Here is a 20,180-nt window from a genome sequence, read left to right as displayed (position 1 = left end):
CCCGGCGGGAAAATCCATCCTCAGACTCCTGTCTCTTAACTCAATGTACATATCACTCCCCCACCTCAGACTGGACACCTGTTCCCCCCTGTCACTGTCACACGGAGGCTTCAAAGACTCGTCCGGCCACGGGAGGAGGAAAGACTGGTCCTGGTCCGGCTATACACCAGCTGCCATTCAGCAGACACTGTGGCCCAAGTGGCAAAATCTGGGCAGTGGAAAATCTGGGTACCGCGGATGACCATCCAGGCCCTGACATCACCCGTCTCCTGCCCTCCTTATTCTGGCTCTGTCCTTGCTGCACATGGGGTGGTGCCACCCCAACATGGGTTTGCTGACTTCCGGCTAGAGCGACCCCCACCTCTGGAGAGCACTGCTATTTCCTTTGGCCTCCCTCCCCCCGAAATATCGAGTCAACGTCCAAATCCCAGCACTTGTTCTGTGTAACCCTCCTCTTGAGGGGCCCCATGGTTCCCAGTGGCACATGTCTTCTCGCAGTTACCAGGACCACACCCGGGCTGTCCAGATGCAGGCAGTTTGGACCTGACGCTTGGACACCCTTTGGTGCCCCAGGTCACATGCCAGCATCGCCCCCATCCCACACCTGCCCCTTCGCCCAACTCACCTGCTCCACGCTCACCCCAACTCCTGCTGGCTGTCTGCCTGGCCCCAGCACACCCTGCACCACCAAGAGCTCCTGGACATGCCATATGGGTGTTCCCGGGTGGGACCTCTGACCCTGCTCACCTTGGGGATTATCTCTAGCTTCTCTGAGCCAGACACAGTGTAGCGGGAGCCCATGTAGAGCGAGGCCAGTGGGGGCGGCTTGTGTATCTGCACAAACTGGAACTTTTTCTCTTCATTATCTATGGCCTGCGGGGCACGAAGCCACAGATTACCCACCTGCCTCGGCTCCTGCTCCTGAGGCCCACCCTGTCCCCGGCTGACCTCACGTTTGCCCACAGCCCACCCTGGCCCGGGCCACCTTGCGGATGGAGTAGTCACTGGGGATGAGGTATAGGTGGAAGGCGACTTCCCCGGGCCTCAGGTGATGGTACAGCAGCACAACAGAGGTGACGGGGAGGAAGCGCAGGGCGGCGTGGATGGTCCTCAGCAGGACTCCTATGGGGGAGAAGCTGGGGTTCTCCAGGACTACGTGGTCTGCCTCCACCCTGGCTGGCGTCTCCACCAGCATCCCCTCATCTTTTAAGTGGGCCGCGTAGAACAGGGAGGTGTCCACGCTGCTACCTGTCAAGGGGCGGATCCGAGACAGTGATTTAGTGTCCTCGTGGGGTTGGGGTCAGGCTGGGGCTGCGGGTGTCCAGGAAAGAAGCCCAGTGGCCTGCCTGGTGGTGGAGATGGGGGTCCTGCCCGGGGCCTGGGGCCTTTGAAGGCTGGGTGATCCGTAGCCACCCCCAACCTGAGCGGAGCCCGCAGCAGGCCGAGGCCCCTCCTCCCCACTGCCCTTCACCAGCTGGCAGGCTGGTGGGAGAACAAGCAGCGGGGAGCCGGGGTGACCCGCTGTGCTGTGCACCCTCCTTTCTGGGGGTGCCTCCTCCTCCACCATTGTGGGGGCCTTGGTGGTGGCAAGTGGGGCCTCCCTCTCAGGACGACTCTGGAAGCTGCCCAACTCTGCAGCCCCAACACAGCCCCGCTCCCCAGACTCGTCCACCTGGACCTTGACCTGGTGGCGGCAGATGAAGGCACAGGGACTGTCCAGCTGCGGGAGCGGGGGGGTCCCCAGAGCAGGTGGCCGCGGTGGCAGGAGGACCCTGCGGGGCTGCATGTGCAGCAAACACCCTTCTGTGTCCTTCTGGGTGCCATCCTGGGGGCTGGCTCACCAGCATCCTTTGCTCACTGTTTCCTGCTCCTCCTTTTCCTCCTGCTGTTGCTGCTCCTCCTCCATCTCCTTCCCCTCCCTTTTCTTCTTCTCCTTCCTATCCTTCTCCTCCTTTTCTTCGTCTCCTCCTCTTTTTCTTTTCCCCTCTTCCTCCATCTCCTTCTTCTTCTCCTCCTCCTTCCTCTCCTCCTCCTTCTTCCTCTCCTCCTCCTTCCTCTCCTCCTCCTCCTCCTCTTCTTCTTCTTCTAGACATATTGCTTAATCTTTTATTGAACCTATCAGCTGCTCGACAACTATCCTTTACGTTCCTTTCCCACAGATGGATGGTGCCCTTGTGCTGAAGGAGAGAAAGGGAGCTGCAGAGAAGATCCTGGGCGGAGGAGCTTCCTGTGCCTAGCCTCATGGGAGACGTTCAGAGCCAGCTGTCGAGGGTAGGGGCGTTTCAGAAACACGATCAGGGCTCAGGGACTCCACTCTTTATTATTATTCTTTAAAGATTTTATTTACTCATTTGACAGAGAGAGCACACTCAGAAGCAGGGGTAGAAGGAGAGGGAGAAGCAGACGCCCCATTGAGCAGGGAGCCTGACGTGGGGCTCCACCCCAGGACTCTGAGATCATGACCTGAGCCAAAGACAGATGCTCCACTGATGGAGCGATCCAGGCACCTGATTCCATTTTTCTTTCCATCTTTTTCTTGCTCCTAGTTTATAAATGATTCTTCTTACATATATGTTGTTTGATCGATGATCCTAATGCTTTAATGTGCATACTTAAAGTCTAAAGTATATTGACACATTTACCTATTTAACTATTGCGACAGTGCTGTAAATGAATCTATCAACCAATATATGAATGGAACATGAAAAACATGTCCTCCTTCATGATCTAACTACTCCATATGTATCCTGAGAGTGTTTCCCTCGTATAAGCTGCAACACACACTGTTCATCAAATCATCGATCTTGATGAAATGAGTCAAGATCTGACATGGGGAACGGTATCAGGTTCTTCTGACTTGCTCATTAAATCAGCAGACACAGGATGCCTGCGTGGCTCAGCAGTTGAGCATCTGCCTTTGGCTCAGGGCGTGACCCCAGGGTCCTGGGATCGGGTCCTGCGTCGGGCGCCCCACAGGAAGCCTGCTTCTCCCTCTGCCTGTGTCTCTGCTTCTCTCTGTGTCTCTCATGAATAAATAAATAAAATCTTTAAAAAAATGATTTTTCTGTGTTGCAGTTGTTACGTGGGAAGGTTGGCAACCCTGCCCACTGCCTCTGCCTCTCAGGGCTGCCGTTCAGAAATCAGAGGTCAGCCTAATGGCCCTGCCTTGTTGGCTGTTTGTCCTTCTGGCGGCTGCCACGGCCTTCCTTCTCGTAGGGTTCTGTTTCCTGCAATGTCACTATCATGAGTCCAGATTTATTTATTTACTTTTTCCTCTCTCTCCTGCTTTGGATTCTTGGGATTTTTTTCATCCTGAGAGCAAAGTCACACCTTTCAGTGACTCTGTAGAAATTTCTCGGCAATTCTGTCTTGGAACACTGCACCTTCTCCGTCCTGTCCTCCCTCTTCTTCTGGATTCTGGTCAGATGAGAGTCCGGCCTTCTCACAGCCTCTTCCATGTCACTGAATCTTCTTTTACTTTCCCACATTTTTAAATGTTTTCCAAGCTTTTGTTTGTTTTTAATCGATTTATCCTTTTTCCATGGCATCTCGCTTCCTGCTCATTTAAGGACTCCTTCTTTGAGTGTAGAAAACATGCTTATTTGATGGTTCTGTGTCTAGAGATATCGACATCTGAAGTCTTCATGGAGCTGATTCGGGTTCCCGGTGGTTTCCATTGCTTTTCATCTGTGGCGTCACCTGGACACGTGGGACATGTCTGACTGTGAGCTCGGAGTTCCTGGGGCTTTATGGGTTGGAAGTCTTCAGAGGTGAGATGGGGCAGGAAAGGTATGCTACCCTTTATGACGTTTCCTACAGGGAAGCCCTCATCCTGCCCATAGGGACGGTCCTGCCCCCCTGCCTGGTGCTGGTCCTTGGGAACTCCAATGTCCCTGTTGGTTCATTTGACCTCACTTTGTAGGTAGCTCTGTCTTGGTGGTCTCTTCAAAAACCTCCCCTGAGCGTAGGGCCTATTTCTTGCATGGGACCATGAGTGACCCAATCTGGGGGAAGAGCCCTTAATAGATGCCAATTATTACTGTCATTGAGGACAACGCTTTCTACTTGGGGGAACACTCAAGGAACTCAGGCACAAAGAATTATGAGGCTGGGAGACAAAAATGCTTCACAAAAGAAGCGCCCAGAGCACGGTGCTTGCCTACTGCAACCGTCTCAACCTTTCTGAGGAAGCCACGTGCTTCTCCCCCAGGAGGGGGCCATGCAAGCCCCATCCAGGCCCATCATCACCACCCTCCCTGGCCCCGGCCCTCCCTCCTACTCACCTTGCAGGTCCACGAAGTGAGGGAGGCACACAGTAGCCACGGCCCCTGGCTCAGCCTTGATGTCAAACAGAGGCCCCGCCACCATCCAGCTGTGCCATAGGCCGGCCCTGGGCAGGTGCTGGTCCCAGACGCAGAATTCAATGTCAATGGTTGCTGGTCCTCTCACCTCAAAACGGAGGCCTGTGTCGGGCCAGTGGTAGGAGCCGGCCACAGGCAGGTGAACCCTGTGGGGTGGACAGGATATTACCCTATGCAAACTCACCGAGCACCTTCAGGATGCCAGAACCTGTGTAGGGTGGTGGGTTGGGTCGAGTGGCCACAGCCCAGCTGTCAGGGTCAGAAGGACCTGGGTTTGAGCCCTGCCTCCTCGGCCCTCAGCCTGTGGCTCCCCGGGCACGTCCCTGAGCTGCCCCAATCACAGCGTTCTGCTCTGTAAACCCGGATGAGCATCACACCCATGTCAGCAGTGTGAGCGCTGAGGGACCTGCGCGGACTTCCCACACACCAGGGGTGGTGGTGGTGGTGGTGGTGGTGGTGGTGGTGGTGATGCGACCACCACAGTGACGGCCATGAACCCGGCAGGTGCTCTTTTTTGTAACGGCCCATTTGCCAGTAACTGGTGACAATCTACCAATAAGATGAATGACACAGCCTTGGGGACAAAAACAGTTCTGCAGGGGTCTTGAGCGACTTTCCTAAAGGTCCCCACACGGAGAGTCCTGGGGTTGCGAGCAGTCAGCGTCCACAGAGGCAGGGTAGGACCGGTGTCTCAGCTGAGGTGAGGTGTGTGCTGGTGTTGGGTGAAGGGCCATATGCTGTGGAGGCAATGGTGGGCTTGACCACAGGTGCCCGGGCTGCACGGGGTGTGCAGATGGCGGGACGGGAGTGGGATCTGAGCGACGACAGATTGTACGACTGGGACACATCACCTGTACGGACGTTTCTCGGACCGGCGAGTGCATCTGAACACACGCTGGGTGTGAGCTGATCTGAGAGACTGTGATAAACATCACACCTGCTGATGGTTACTGTGCTCATCGAACAAAAGGCGTGACCCCGGGGTCCTGGGATTGAGGTCTGCATCATGCTCCCCGCAGGGAGCCTGCTTCTCCCTCGGCCTGTGTCTCTGCCTCTCTCTGTGTGTTTCATGAATGAATAAATAAAATCTTTTAAAAAAATAAAGAAAATGCTCTAACAACAGAAGATGGGAAAACAGAATAAATCTAGCAAAATGGCTGTGGAAGCTGGGTGAGGAGTACCCGGAACTTGCTTGGACACCGTGTTAGCTCGTGGCTGGAAGTTCTCATGGTAAGACCTCCTTGTCTGTAATACGAGCGCTGGCTCAGCATCTAGGCCGTGGCTGCACCTGCCGGCTTGGACAGGGATGGAGCCCAGAGTGCTGGGTGTGGCGCTGTCCGGGTGTGGGGAGCGGGGGTGGGGAACAGATGTGAGGATGGGGACCTGGGAGAGCCGCTGGGGACAGCAGGGCACCCCCATTCCTCACCTGTAGAGGCTTCCATCCTCGGCCAGCCACTCGGGAGCCACAGGCCCCAGGGGGCCCCAGAAGCCATCCCCGATCCTCAGAGGCTCTGTGTTCAGGTCCCACGGGGCAGCAGGAGAGGGTGGGCGACCCAGCTGCACCTGGCCTACCTGAGGGCAGCTTCTCTCTGGAAATGGGGCAGAACAGGAGTCAGCTCCAGATTCCCTATCTGGGAGTTTCTGGTCCCCTGTGGATACACCATGGCAGGGACCTCCCAAGGCTGGGCTGCCTGGCCTGGGCCACAGCGTTGGACTTCCGTCCTGCCCCTGCCCCTGCCCTCCCCCCGCCGTGCTCCTGACCCTGCCTCTCTCCAGTCCCTGCCCCTGCCCACTCATCCAGAAGTCCTGCTTTCCCCAACATGCTGCAGGTAGGCAGCTTGTGGGCAGAACATGACTCAAAAGATGGATGGGCAGGGATGGAGGGGTGACTCTCAGGCCTCTGAAGCCTGGTGTGGGCCTTGGGGGGCTGGGCCCTGGTTCCGAGTCTGAGCCATGCTATGCATGTTTGCAGAGAAGCAGCCCAGACCCCAGGCTGGGACAGAGGGAGATAGAAATCTTGTTAAATTCTCAGAGTGGAAGGTTCTCTGGGGGGAGCCCGCCCTGTTCCACCCCAGAGCCAGGGGGATGGAGCTTCCCTGGGACCCTTCCCCTTTGTGATACTCCTGGCCTGGACCCTTCACAGTACCTGATCCTTGTCTCTGCTGCTTGAGTGAGGACGTGCCACTTGTCTCTCCCCGACTCAGGCCCTCGGTGGGGACGGTCGCCCTTGGCTTCCTAAGACACAGAAGCATTCACTCTCCTTGAGATTTCATAGGAAGCTGGGGCTGTCTCTGTGTCACCCTTGCTTAAACTTCCCTTGTCCCGGTTTGAATCCGTGGCCCGAGTCCAGGTTCTGCAGTAGGTCCCTGCCCTGGGAATGACCCACCGGCTTAGCCATCCAAGCCAGAGCTGGGGTGTCATCCTGACTCCCCCCAGACCCCCAACAGGAGCCGACTGGTCACTTGTCATTCCCTCCAAAAACCACCTTCTTTGTATCCTTTCCCCCCTGTCCTGGCATAGCAGCCACTCGAGTCCCCGCTCAATGTCATCCATCGTTTCTGGGGTAAAGGCTTCACTGTGCCCACCTCTTGCTCACTCACCCTCTCGGGTAAAATTTACCTGGAGCTTGCTTGTCAGACACACATTCCTGGACACCCCCACCCCCTTCCTGGCCCAGAGATTCTGATTCAGCAGGTCCGGAGGGGACCTGAGAATCTGCATTTCTAACGAGGTTCCAGGTGATGCTGGGGCTGGTCCCAACACCTGGCCTCGGCTGTTCCTCAGAGGAGCTAAGCTCCGAGCCTCTACCTCTGCCTGGAATCTGCCCCTTCTCAGCGCAGCATGCCCCCACCCAACCCCCCATTTCTCAGGGCTCAGCTGTGCTCCTTTGGACAGGGTCCAGCCAGCTCTGGAACATGCTCACTCTGGCCCTAGGTACAGCTTCCCGGGCTGGCGGGTGACTTGGGGCAAGCTTTTGGTGCACTTGGGGCCAGCTCCCTGCAGCTCCCTGCGGCTCTCTGTGATGTGCCTCACACATGGTGGGTCTGCGGGAGCGTCTGCCTGGCCTCACGCCCTTTTCTGTCCACTGTGGGTGAGTGCGGCAGCCAAGAACCCACTGATGCACAGTCAGGCCCCACGGGCCCCACACCTGGGTAGGGGGCAACATGGTGGGTTCCCTGCGGGGAGGATGGACTCTGACTGGGCCTGCCTGTCCACCTGCCTGTCTGCTTGCACATCCGCCCGCCCAGGGCTGGTCTGGTCCGAAGCCTCTTGCTCCTTGTCTTTGCCTCTCCCTTGTGGTCACTGTTCCTCATTCCCAGTCCCACCACTTTCCCGGTGCCTCTGCTGTGTTCGTCCCCCTGGTCATCCGCCAGAAGGGTTGAGCCTTCCTGGCATCTTCCTGGGTCTGTCTGCCTCTACCCCGGCTCTTTCCCTGTTTATTGGCTCTGGGGGGGCCTCAAACATGCCTTCTTGGGCTTGGGTCAGCCTGACGAGGCTCTGTGTCCCCCACTCCCGGTCCTTCTTACCATTTGCTGCAGACGAACAGCTGAGGCTTCTCCTCCTGCAGGGCCCTCAGCATCTGTGTCATCTCCTCACTTAACTGGGTCTGGTCCAGCCTACAAACACAGAGGAAGCCTGGTTCTCCTGGGGTGGCGGTGGTGGTGGTGGTGGTGGTGCACAGGATCCTGCAATGCTCTCGAGGGCCAAGATGTGACAAGTAGCTGCAGAGCAGGGACACGAGTCCCTCCCCCTGGCAGAGACCGAGCCCGGGAAGCCCTCCCACGTGCAGGAGACCCCTACGTGGGGAGGGGGCCAGGGGTGGAGGCAACAGCCCCCGGGTCATGAAGGGTCAGTGTCAGCTTGGGGACGGCCCCTTGCACACTGTCTAGCGCCCCAGCGTCCAGCCCCCTGTGTCTGGCCTACTCTCCCTAGGTCTGAGATCCCAGGCTGCATAGATGCCTCCGAGGGCCGGCTGGAGCTGACTGGGGTCAGGGCATGTGGGTCCTGGAGCCCCTGGTCCCCTGAGCCCAGCCAGGGCCACAGGGAGGGGTGTAGACAGAAAGAGCCATGGATGTGTTTTCAGGCCATGGAGCAAAGAGGCAGGAGAGAGCAGCCTTGGAACGGCTGCTCCAGGACAATTGTGCAGGCGTCAGGGCGGGAGGGAGGGTGGCCCACTGCCTCTACCCTGCATACCCCGTCTGCTCTGTGTCTGTCCTGCCTGGGCCGGGCCCCCGAGGCTACACCACCCCTGCCTGCCCCCCCCCCCCCATCCTACATACTCAGAGGACCTTGGCTTTCCCTTCCTGGCCCCCAGCCCCCGGGGGAGCTCAGAAATGTGTATTTGTTGGGACGCCTGGTGGCTCAGCAGTTGAGTGTCTGCCTTGGGCTCAGGGAGTGATCCTGGTCCTGGGATTGAGTCCCACATTGGGCTCCCCACAGGGAGCCTGCTTCTCCCTCTGCCTGTTATCTCTGCCTCTCTCTCTGTATCTCTCATGAATAAATAAATACAATCTTAAAAAAAAAAGAAATGTATATTTGTGTGTCTGCATGACGAGCATCCCCCTCGTTCCCAGCGGAGTGTGAGTCAGGAGGGCAGGGCCCGTGTCTTCTTGCTCTGTCCCCTGCCCTCCCGGCTGGGCCCGCTGGGGGCTCCCCTGGCTGACAGAGAAGTGGCCTGCAGGTCCCCCTGCGCGTGCCCGCCACACTCTGGGTCATCACGTCATCCTGTCCGACTGTGTCCCCATATGTCTGAGTTCTGACCTGCGTTGTGCTCCGTGCAGCTGGCAGGGTGGACGCCAGGGCCCATTACACATGTGGAGACACCTGAGTCTCCGCTGAACACTTGCACCCAGGCCCATGGCCTGAGTGGATGGTGGGGCTGGCGAGGAGCCCAGGTGACCTACATTCTTGGGGCCCTTTGCCTGCCCCTGTCCACCTCCCGGCTCCATCGTCATGGCCACCCTGCGGGGCTCTGTCCCCCCGCCTCTACCGCCAGGTCCCATGAGCCTTACCACAGCAGCGTGAGCTGGCAGGTGGGGTGCCCAAGGCCTCCGCACAGCAGCCGCACGCCGACGTCGCCCAGCTCGTTCTGCTGCAGGTCTAGTTCCGTGAGGAGGGGGCTGGTGCTGAGCGCGGAGGCCAGGGCCCCGCAGCAGCGGGAGGTGAGGCTGCAGCCAGCCAGCCTGCAGGAAAGGCGCCCCAGGCCCCCGTCAGCAGCCCCAGCAGCCTCCCATCGGGGTGACTGCGGGCTGGTTTCCCTTTCTAGCCCCTGGAGCCCTTTGGAGGTTCTGGGGTGACAGCCGAGGGGCCTAAGGGCTCTCCTGCCTTGCAGGAACCTGAGAGATTTTAAAATTCCGCCTGCAGCCGTGGAGCCATGCAGGAGGGAGAGGCAGCCTCCCTTTGTCCCCTGGGGTCCCTCCGGCCCCCTTGTCCACCTGGGTCTCCCCGCCGACCGCACGGTGCTTGAGGGGTGCCCAGAGCCAGCTGACCTGGGAGCTCTGGGGGTGCAGCCTTGAGGGTGCCTCCAAGGCAGGAGGACAGACGTGAACCTCCAACACAAGGAAGTGCAGGGGAGAGAGGCGGCTTCCGTGGGAATGGAGGGTCTGTCCTGGTCTGTACCCGGGCCCCTGGCTTCTGTCAGCCCTGCGTCCTGGGGCGGCAACCCCGCCCGCCTCCCTTCCACTCCCCTCCCCCCACAAACTGTCAGTGAGGACAATCACAGCAGCCGGCGGAGCCTGCAGGCCGGCTGCCTCAGCCCCCTGCTCAGATGCTGGGCTCCAGCGTCCAGGAGCAAGTTGAAACTCAGCTCCAGCTCCGCCAGGGCCGGGCTGGCACTCAGCGCAGAGGCCAGGTCGCTGCAGCTGTCCGCCGTCAGGCCGCAGCCGGCCAACCTGTGGGAGACACACACCCGCCCATGCCACACACGCCTGGGACCGGCCTCTTGTCTCGGCTGACGGCCGGAGGCTCGTCTCCCACCTGCCTTGCGTCTCACCTCGGTGAGGTCTCGCGTGAGCACCGTCTCTACTAACCTGCACGGCCCTCCCAGGCCAGTAGCCGGCTTCCTGGCCCCCCCCCCCCCCCCCCCCCCCCCCCCCCCCCCCCGCTTCCAGAGTGTAAGCTCCCTGAGCAAGGACCTGTGCCCATTTCTGTTCCTGGCCATTGTCCTGAGTGCCCAGGATGGTGTCTGGCACACAGTAGGCGCTCAGCCCTCAGCCACCCACTTCTCTGCCCCTGAAGCCATGCGGTCCCACCTAGCCTTCTTCTCTCTGCTCATGGACCCTTGTCCCCGTGGCGCCTGGATCGGACATGCTGAGGATCCAGGTTGGACACCTTGGAAGAAGTCATGGTGACAGCCATCCATGCCCCGGGCTGGGGGCCTCGCGGCATGCTGGGTGATCTAGTGGGGACTGCTCCGGATACCTAGTGCATCCTGGCAATGCCCTTGCAGGGGTGGGGGTGGGTCCTCTCATCTGCTTCAAGTCAGGGTGGTGGTCCTCGGCTGGGCGGAGGGGAAGGGTCTCCCATCACCAGGCAGGGGTGATGTCTGCCTTTATCTTTCTACCGCCTTTGGGGCACGAGTCTGGCAGCTGGTGGGAGGAGAAACCTGGCATCTGGTGGGCTGTGCGGGCACGCTGGCCTGCGGGATGGTGTGCACGCACCTGCTTGTACCTCTGTGTGTGGGAAGGACTCTGGCATCACACAGTACATGGGAAACACCATGAGAGTGGGGCTTGTGGAAGAGGAAAACAGGCTTTATATCCAAGTACCTTTAATGGCACTTTCCCCCCCCTGATGTTGGAGCTGGGGACACTGCGTTTTCATTTTGTATTGGATCCTGCAAACTGATTAGCTGGTCCTGAGCAGGTGGGGCAGGTTTTCTCTGCTTAGGGAAGAGAGTTGATTTTGGAAAGGGCTGAGCTTGAGGAGCCTCTGGGATTCCCCAGAGGAGAGTGTCAGGGTGGGGTATAGAGCTAGGGCTGTACACATGACAGGTGCCTGCAGGGAGGGGGCATGGGATGTGATGGGAAGGCTCTGTAGACAGCAAATAGATGGGTCCTGCTTTTTTATCCAGTCTGAAACCCTGCGCCTTTTGATGGGGTCATTAAGCCCGTTCACATTCAGAGTTACTATTGAGAGATATGAGTTTAGTGTCATCATGATATCTATTCAGTCTTTGTTTTTGTGGACTGTTCCACTGAACTTCTTCTTAAAGGGGAATTTTAAGAGGCCCCCTTAAAATTTCTTGCAGAGCTGGTTTGGAGGTCACATATTCTTTTAGTTGCTGCCTGTCTTGGAAGCTCTTTATCTCTCCTTCCATTTTGAATGAGAGCCTTGCTGGATAAAGTATTCTTGGTTGCATGTTCTTTTCATTTAGGACCCTGAATATATCCTGCCAGCCCTTTCTGGCCTGCCAGGTCTCTGTGGAGAGGTCTGCTGTTACCCTAATACTCCTCCCCATAAAAGTCAGGGATTTCTTGTCTCTTGCTGCTTTAAGGATCTTCTCCTTATCTTTGGAATTTGCAAGCTTCACAATTAAATGTCGAGGTGTTGAACGGTTTTTATTGATTTTAGGGGGGGATCTCTCTATTTCCTGGATCTGAATGCCTGTTTCCCTTCCCAGATTAGGAAAGTTTTCAGCTAGAATTTGTTCAAATACATATTCTGGCCCTCTGTCCCTTTCGGCGCCCTCGGGAACCCCAATTAAACGTAGGTTTTTCTTCCTCAGGCTGTCGTTTATTTCCCTTAATCTATCTTCATGGTCTTTTAATTGTTTGTCTCTTTTTTCCTCAGTTTCCCTCTTTGCTGTCAACTTGTCTTCTAGGTCACTCACTCGTTCTTCCACCTCGTTAACCCTCGTCGTTAGGACTTCTAGTTTGGATTGCATCTCATTCAATTGGTTTTTAATTTCTGCCTGATTAGCTCTAAATTCTGCAGTCATGAAGTCTCTTGAGTCCTTTATACTTTTTTCTAGAGCCACCAGTAGCTGTATAATAGTGCTTCTGAATTGGCTTTCTGACATTGAATTGTAATCCAGATTTTGTAACTCTGTGGGAGAGAGGACTGTTTCTGATTCTTTCTTTTGAGGTGAGGTTTTCCTTCTAGTCATTTTGCTCAGTGCAGAGTGGCCAAAAGCAAGTTGTATTGGGAAAAAGAGAAAAAGAGAGGAGAGAAAGAAGGAAAGAAAAGAGAAAGAGAAAAAAAAAAGGGAAGAAAAAAAAAAAAAAAAAAGAAAAAAAAAAAAAAAAAAAAAAAAAAAAAAAAAAAAAGAAGAAAAAGAGAAAGAAAAAGAAAGGAGAAAAAAAGGGGGTGGGGGAAGGAAACAAATCAAAAAGCAAAACAAAACAAAAACAAAAACAAAAACAAAAACAAAAACAAACAAACAAAAAAAGAACCACCGGGGAGTATCTTCTGATTCTGTGTACTTTAAGTCCCTTGGCTTCTCCTGGAAGTTGTCAGTCAGTCTAGCTGGTGTTCTGGGGGAGGGGCCTGTTGTGCTGATTTTCAGGTGTGAGCAGTTGGGGGAGCTGCTCCGCCCCTGCCTGGTGCAGGGCTCAGTGGGGGTTGTTTACCCCGTGAGGCCGCAGGAGGAACAGCCCCAGTGGCGGGGCAGCTCTGGAAACCTGGATTCAGCTCCGGCAGGAACTCCGTCTGCAGGGCCTGGAGGCTCCGGGGCGGGGCCGCTGATCTGCTCAGCTGGGGCAGGAGCGTCCTTGCTGTCCTGGGCCCTCCCGGCCTCTGCCTGTCCCGGGGGAGGCGGGATCCTGGGCTGTGTCCCGGCGCCCTGTGCTCCGGAGCCTGCGCTGTTGGATTCGCGCTCCCGGGCCGCGCAACCCCCTCCGCGGAGCTGCCGCCCGAGCCCCTCCGAGCTGCTCCTGGAACCGCGCAGCCCCCACCGCACGGAGCCTCTTCTTCTGCCCGAGCCCCTCCGAGCTGCTCCTGGAACCGCGCAGCCCCCTCCGCACGGAGCCTCTTCCTCTGCCCGAGCCCCTCCGAGCTGCTCCCGGGGCCGCGCAGCCCCCTCCGCGGAGCCGCCGCCCGAGCCCCTTCAGCTGCTCCGGGTCCCGCCGGGTCCCGCCGTGCGCGCTGCAGCCCTTAGGGAGCTCGGCGCACTCTCCTGGGCGCGCAGTTGCTGTTACTGTCCCCGGGAGCCCGAGGGCATCCTCGCCCTCCTGGGTCCTGCTCCAACTCCCCGCGAGCCCCTTTCCCCCGGGAAGGTCGGTGCAGCTCCTGCGTCTCCGGGACGGGGCTCTCCTGTCCTGGGGACACTCGCCCCGGCCTCAGCCCGGCTCCTCGCGGGGCCCCTCCCCCTTGGAGGCCTTTGTTTCTTTACTTCTTTTTCCCCGTCTTCCTACCTTGATAGAAGCGCGAACTCTTCTCACTGTAGCATTCCAGCTGGTCTCTCTTTGAATCTCAGGCCGAATTCATAGATTTTCAGGATAATTTGAAGGTTTTCTAGGTAGTTTGGTGGAGACAGGTGATTTGGAGACCCTACTCCTCCGCCATCTTGCTCCTCCCCCCCGATGGGAAGGCTCTGACGAGGAGGGAGGAGGCTCAAGGTGGTGCCCCCTCCCCAGGCTAAAATCCCCATCTCTCTTGATGTCCACAGGATCTGATTTCCCCTCCTAGTTTTTCCCTGGACTTCCTTGCCTGGCCTGGAGTCTGAGGTCCCCTGCATCAGGGACATGTCTCACTACCTGGCAGCTTTGTGTGTGCCCTTGGCCCTTAGTTACATCTTCCTGGGCAATCTCTGCCTTCCCCGTCTGCTCCCAACCCCAAACCATACAGACCGTGGTCCGAGAAAGCCAGGGGTCCAGCTGGCACAGGTCCCCACATGTTACGCCCATTGCATCTCATACCTGAAGGTCGCCTTTGCAGACGGCCACCTCCCACCAGCCACACCCTCCTAGACTGACATTTCCTCGCCTGGCGTGTCCCAACTCCCACTCGTGGGCACACCCATTTCCGCCAGTTGCATCTCTGCTTTGGCGACCCATCTCGGCATCAACAAACGTGTCTCTCCTGTGGCTTCACCTGTCTCCAAAGACCCGCCATTCGAGCTGCACTGTGTGGATCCCTTTCTCAGGACTTGTCTTCAGCTCTGGTCACCGGGGAAACAGAAATGCTTGTTCCTGCTGTGCCATGCTCATAGGTTCTTTCCTGAAGGCCCATAGGACATGGAGGTGATGAAGGCCTACACCCTCATGAGGCTGTCTGATGAGGACAGCTATCTTTCCACCAGGGCAAGAGGTCAGAGGTAGAGGCCAGGATTCCTGAATCTCTTTCAAAAGTCTTTCCTGCCAGACCTGGGCAGCTCTTGTCGCAGTGGTTTTGGGAGGGGACACAGGAGGTCACAAGGAGGTCATACGAAGCTGGATTTGCCTTCTTAATCTGTTGGCTCCACTTCTGCTCCGTCTCTTACTGCTGCCTTTTCTTTGCTCCCCTGGGGATCTAGTTTGGATTCCATGGCCGTCATCATCAACATCCTAAACACGACCTTCCACCGCATCCTTCTGGCTAACCCCAAGCTCCACCATTTTTCTGCCTCCCCCCAGCCCCCAACCCTGAACCTAACACCCAGTCCCTGCCTGAGGGACAGGGCAGGTGGCGGCCGCTAGGAATCGCACTATCACGGGCCTCATCGATGCCTGGTGGGCGGAACCCCCCACTTCACAAGGTCCACTTCAGAACGCTACCTTCCCTGAACCTCCACATGCTCAGCACCCAACTCCATGCCTATGTCACAGAGAAAGACGGGGCTATCAGATGGGGACCCTGCAGCATCCCATTGTCCAACCTGCATGCCTCCCTCCCTCTGTCCCGACCCTGCCTCCCTCCCTCCTATGGTAGAGGAAGCACTCCTTCCCCTCTAAGGCCAGTGATCCCTCTACTTCCCTGACGCCATCACTTACTATTCTCCTTCTGTACCTTTCATGGTCGAATTTCACATTCAGGTCTTTCCCTTCTTAAATGCAGGCCAGTGGTCACACACATGCATTGTCAGCTGGTCCCACGTTTCCCTCTGCTTTAACTCTTCCCTCCTCTTTATCACCCAAGTCTTGATATTGAGTCTCATTTTCTGCCTCTGCTTCTGCTTAGACTGGAATGGCTCACTCTGGACGCTGGCTCCCCTCACATCGCAAAAGCTGCTCCTGCTAAGATCATCCATCATGACTTCCCTATCTCAAGTCCAGAATCCAACGGTGGACAGTTTTCACCCCTTGTTTTACTTGGCTTCCCTGCAGCAGCGATCCCTGCTGGCCACACTGTCCTTGGAGCCCTCTGTCCTCTTAGGCACCACCACGGAGCACGCCCTCCTGGTGTTCTTCTCACCTCCCTGGCCGCTTCTTCTCAGTCTTCTCTGTTGGCTTTTCTTTTCCTGAGCATTACACGTTGGGGGGATCTCCCAATGCTCAATGTGCAAGCTTATCCTTGCATATGAATTTTAGGATCAGCTCGACCCCTTCCACAAGAAAGGCAGGTATGATTTTGATCTGGGTCGAGTTGAATCTGTACAGCGGTTGGGTGAGTGTCGCCACATAAGGATATTCATTTTTTTTCCCATTCATGAACATGGGATTTCCTCCCATTAGTGAAGCTTTCATTTAATTTCTTTTCATCATGTTTTACAGTTTTTGGTATGTAAGCCTTGCCCTTCTTTTGTTAAATTTATTTCTAAATGTTTTTATTCTTTTTGATGCTATTGTAAAGAAGAGTTGTTTTCTTCATTTCTTTTTTTTTTGATTGCTCATTGCTAGTGTGCAGAAGCACAATTGACTTTTATCCTAAAATCTTGGTGAATTTGTTCATTAGTTCTCATAGCTATTTCTGTGGATTCCTTACAATTTTCTATACATAAGATTATGCTATCTTCAAATAACTAGTTTTATCTCTTCCTTTCTAGTCGGGGAATCTTTTATTTCTTTTTCTTTTCCTTTTTCCCTTTTCTTTTCTTTTTTTTCCTTACCTTACCTTTCCTTTTCTTTTTTTTCTTTTCTCGTTCTTCCTTTCATTTTTCCTTTTCTTATTCCTTTCCTTCCCTTTCCCTTTCCTTTTCCCTTTCCCTTTCTCTTTGTCCTGGATGGACCCTCTGGTACAATGTGGAATAGAAGTGCCAAAAGTGCGGTCAGCTTCCACCTCAGGTCTCCTCCTGCCCATCCCTGCTTCAGAGCAGACCCCAGGACAGACTCACCGCACAGTCTCCAAGTGGCAGCAAGGGAATTTCAGGACTTTACAAAGACTCTGAACTGCGGGGTGGCTCAGGTGATTTCCACTCAGGTCCAGCTCCTTCAGGCTTCCAGAGGCCCGGAGAGTGGAAAAGAGAGCCTGCCAGCAGGCATCTGTGACTGGGACCCAGCTGAACCTGGGGGAGGGGGAGAGGGAAAAACAATCTAATGCCTGGGAATAGAGAAATGGTTAAAGCAGTCACGGCGCCTTCCCCATGGAGTATCGACCATGTGGTCATTCAGAATGAGGTTGTGCTGGGCTTCCTCATCACACAGGAAGACAGCATTGATATAACAACTTGGGCACCTGGTTGACTCAGTAGGTGGAGCGTGTGACTCGATCTGGGGGACATGGGTTTGAGCCCCATGTCAGGGGTAGAGATTACTTAAAAAATAAAATATAAAAAATAAAATATACAGTATAGTTCAGCTCTGCCAAAGAATCAAACACAGCCGAAAAACTGGGGGCACCCGGGATCTCTGTTGATGAAGCTTCTGCCTTTGGCTCAGGGCGTGATCCCAGGGTCCTGAGATCGAGTCCTGCATTGGGCTCCCTGCCTGCATCTCCCTCTGCCTGTGTCTCTGCCTCTCTCTGTGTGTCTCTCATGAATAAATAAATAAAATCTTTTTTTAAAAAAAGTATCTGCTCCATCATCTCAAACAGGGTGGGACTCAGGCTGAGTGATAGTGCATCATTGGCAAAAAGAAGCAAGCCAGTTTTTCAGGGGGGAAGATAGAGACTCTCTTTCAGGCATACACATTCTCAGGGGACGGGGGTAGGGGGACGTCTCAGGGCCAATGCCTTTGTCAACAGCCACCAAAGGGTTGCCTGAAGCAGCTGAGCGAGTAGATTCTCCATGAGAGAGAGAAACAGAGACAAGCTGGCTGGGTGGAGGGGACCTCAGACCAGCATGGGGGGTGGGAAGGAAGGTGCTCAGGTGAGAAGATGGCAGTTGTCAAAGAGACAGGCAAGAAGCTGCAGAGGTTCTCAGGTGGACAGGGAACGGGGCTCAGATTTGGTGAAGCCACTGGCGACTTGGGTTCTTTGGTCCCTGGCGCCAGGCTGAGTGGGAGCGGCTGCAGCGCCCCACATGGGGGTGAGGGGGACCTCGCCATGGGTCTGGCGGAGTGGTGTGGGGGACTCACAGAGCCACACTGGAGGGCCTCCATGCTTGTCCATCCCACCGGCTCTCATTCAGTTGAAGCCTTTTCACGTGGGAGCAGAATTTAAAGCAGAAAGTGCACACCAGGAACTCCACGCCAGTTTGGACACACATGCTCCTTCCATGGAAATGGGCCATGGCCCGTGTCAGCAAGTCCTCGTCCTGAATCTCGTACAGGCAGTGGAGCAAGTGCAGAGAGCATGGCTGAGGTGCGGAGAGCCGAGGCCAGAGCCCCGCCTCAGCCCAGCGCAGCAGGTCCCGCTTCCTCTCCCGGGGCAGCTTGCACTGGAACACCGCCTCCATCTCTCGCTCCCCTTGCTCACTCAGAAGGCCAAAGAGGAAATGCGTGGTTGGGGCCCCAAACAGGTCATGTCCCTCATACACCTCTAGCAGTTTCTCTGCCCCTCTGATGCTGTCGGGGTGAGGGCTTCCGCCATCCTCACCCCCCAGCACGCAGGACACGGCTGCAAAGAACTCCTGGAGACAGCGGTGAGCCAGGTGGTAGTTCAGAGGGGAGGGATGCTTTCGGAGGATGCCTGTCTTTAAGAAAGTGGAGATGGTGGCCTCATTGAACCCGTGCTTCCTGAGGTCCCTCCTGCTGAGCAGGTTCGTTCCCTGCCAGAAGCCCTCAGCGGCCAGGGAGCAGAAGCCCCTCAGCTGCGCCCCAAGGAGTTGGGCTGGGAGAGCCTGGGAGAGGTAGTATAGCCAGAGGGCCGTGGTGGTCTGGGATGAACCCAGTGAGAGCTCCTCTCCTCGCTGCATCTGCTTCTTCAGGCAGGTGCACAGCAGCCAGGACACCAAGGGCACGAGGCACATGGTTAACAGCGTTGGGTTTAACTCAACCAAGCTGAAGGCTTGGGTGGCTTGGCTTTTGTTCTTGAAATACTTGTAGAAGTACTCCCTCCTGCCGGACTCGGAGAACCCCAGGACCTCCACCCAACATAGCTGCCCCACAGAGGGAACAAGCCTCCGCAGAGCTGTGGTCCGCACTGTAACCAGCAGGGACACCTCGGGAAGCACAGTTTTGCCCAGCAAGCTGCCCAGCAGTGCGTGCACCGGCCGCTGCTTGCTCCAGGACGAATGCAGCTCTGACTCCTGCTCCCCTAAGACCCATCTTGGCTCATCCAAATCATCGAGGATGAAGAGCAGCCGCCCTGGCTGAGACAGGATCTGTTCAGCGGGAAGTACAGGGCCGGCCTGGGCCTTGGTGATGAGCTCAGTGAGGCTCATGGTCTCGGACCGGGCCAGCTCTCTGCAGTTGAAGTAGAAGACATGTCGGAAGCGGTCCTTGTAGAGCTGGCCTTCCTTCCACGCCGTCCTTATCTGCCTGGCCAGTGTTGACTTCCCGATGCCTGCAACCCCGTGCAGTATGACTGTTTGGGGCTCTTCCTGGGCACCTAGGCCTGGGCCAAATAGGTCTTCGACCTCAATCAAATGTCCTTGCTTCTCTGCCCCATGGTGCCATCTTCCCTTGGTTAAGGACTCGTGGCCTCTAGGGTAAGGCTGATGCAGAAGCAGCAGCTGTATGAATATCTGGTGCAGGTCCTTGTCTTCCCACGACCATGTGGGGTACGGCTTCTTTCTCCTCTGGTGCTGATACCTTTCTGTGATTCCTGCTAAGGGAGGGAAAGATGGGACATAAAGATATGGAACAGATCTGCCCCTGAGCTCACTCATTAATCCACTCAGCATCTGCTCTGGGCATCCCCTCCAAGCCACTGTGCTGTGCTGGCTGCCGATGCTGGCATGTTCTCACCTATATAGTGGTTGGAACATGGGCTACAGGAAGGAAACCCTAGCTTGCCCTGACCTGACCAAATCACATCCCCTGGTGACTTTCCTTCACACCGTAAATATTCATCAAAGGCTTACTCTGTGCCAGGTGCTGCTCCGGAGGCTGAGAGTAAAGAAGGAATGAAACACACACAACTCTGTTCTCCTGAAGCCTGTGGGCTAAGCCATTTGCCCCATTGGGCCTCAGTTTCCTTACCTGTAAACTGGGGGTCGTGACATGTCCTTGCAGGAGGTCACAGAGGACAGAAGGAGATAACGTTGGCTGCTGACAGTACCTTCAGCTCCTACCCCCGAGGCCCAGGCCAAGGATGTCCTTCTGGCTGCACCTGTGGCTGTCTCCCAGCCCTTGGTTGGGGCAGGCTAGGAATGCTGGAGGGGTCAGTGCTCCAGGAGGAGCCCTGGACCAACAGCAGGTGGCGGTACCCTGCCCCCAGGAGAGAGAACTCTGAGGTGTGTTCTACACGGTCCTGCATAGTTCCCAGCAACATCAAATCTCAGTTCCTCCCAGGGTCACATTCCCCAAACAGCAGGTTGCTTTGGCTTCTTTCCTTCTCTGTTTCACTTCTTCTCTCTCCTACTATTGCTTTTGGGGAGTATCTTTCCCAGTTAACCACTTGTACTCACACCCCCACTCAGGG

At 56.1% G+C, this 20,180-nt stretch overlaps 1 protein-coding gene across 8 annotated transcripts in view; it reads right to left on the bottom strand.

Moving 5' to 3' along the window:
- NLRP1 (NLR family pyrin domain containing 1) overlaps nt 1–20,180 on the bottom strand; it is a 40,161-nt gene that overhangs the window by 5,938 nt on the left and 14,043 nt on the right. For 4 of the 8 annotated variants that reach the window (XR_005359433.1, XM_038536462.1, XM_038536460.1 and 1 more), the window contains exons 5-14: nt 17,732–19,364; nt 16,552–16,722; nt 10,082–10,252; nt 9,374–9,544; nt 7,889–7,978; nt 6,508–6,596; nt 5,788–5,950; nt 4,284–4,507; nt 986–1,248; nt 748–873 (exon numbers count right to left, since the gene is read on the bottom strand). Coding sequence is in view for 7 of the 8 variants with exons in the window: in XM_038536462.1 (XP_038392390.1) it covers nt 748–873; nt 986–1,248; nt 4,284–4,507; nt 5,788–5,950; nt 6,508–6,596; nt 7,889–7,978; nt 9,374–9,544; nt 10,082–10,252; nt 16,552–16,722; nt 17,732–19,364 (3,101 nt within the window). In the remaining variant the exon portion in view is untranslated. Of the gene's footprint in view, nt 1–747; nt 874–985; nt 1,249–2,355; nt 3,700–4,283; nt 4,508–4,978; nt 5,099–5,212; nt 5,420–5,542; nt 5,695–5,787; nt 5,951–6,507; nt 6,597–7,888; nt 7,979–9,373; nt 9,545–10,081; nt 10,253–16,551; nt 16,723–17,731; nt 19,365–20,180 lie in introns of those variants that run through there. The other 4 variants (XM_038536463.1, XM_038536459.1, XM_038536461.1 and 1 more) reach the window with 4 other exon arrangements.

This window comes from Canis lupus, chromosome 5 (assembly GCF_011100685.1).
Source record: "Canis lupus familiaris isolate Mischka breed German Shepherd chromosome 5, alternate assembly UU_Cfam_GSD_1.0, whole genome shotgun sequence".
NCBI classification, from domain to species: Eukaryota; Metazoa; Chordata; class Mammalia; order Carnivora; family Canidae; genus Canis; species Canis lupus.
The sequence above is the reverse complement of the archived record's forward strand: the minus strand, read 5'-3'. Positions and strand labels throughout refer to the sequence as shown.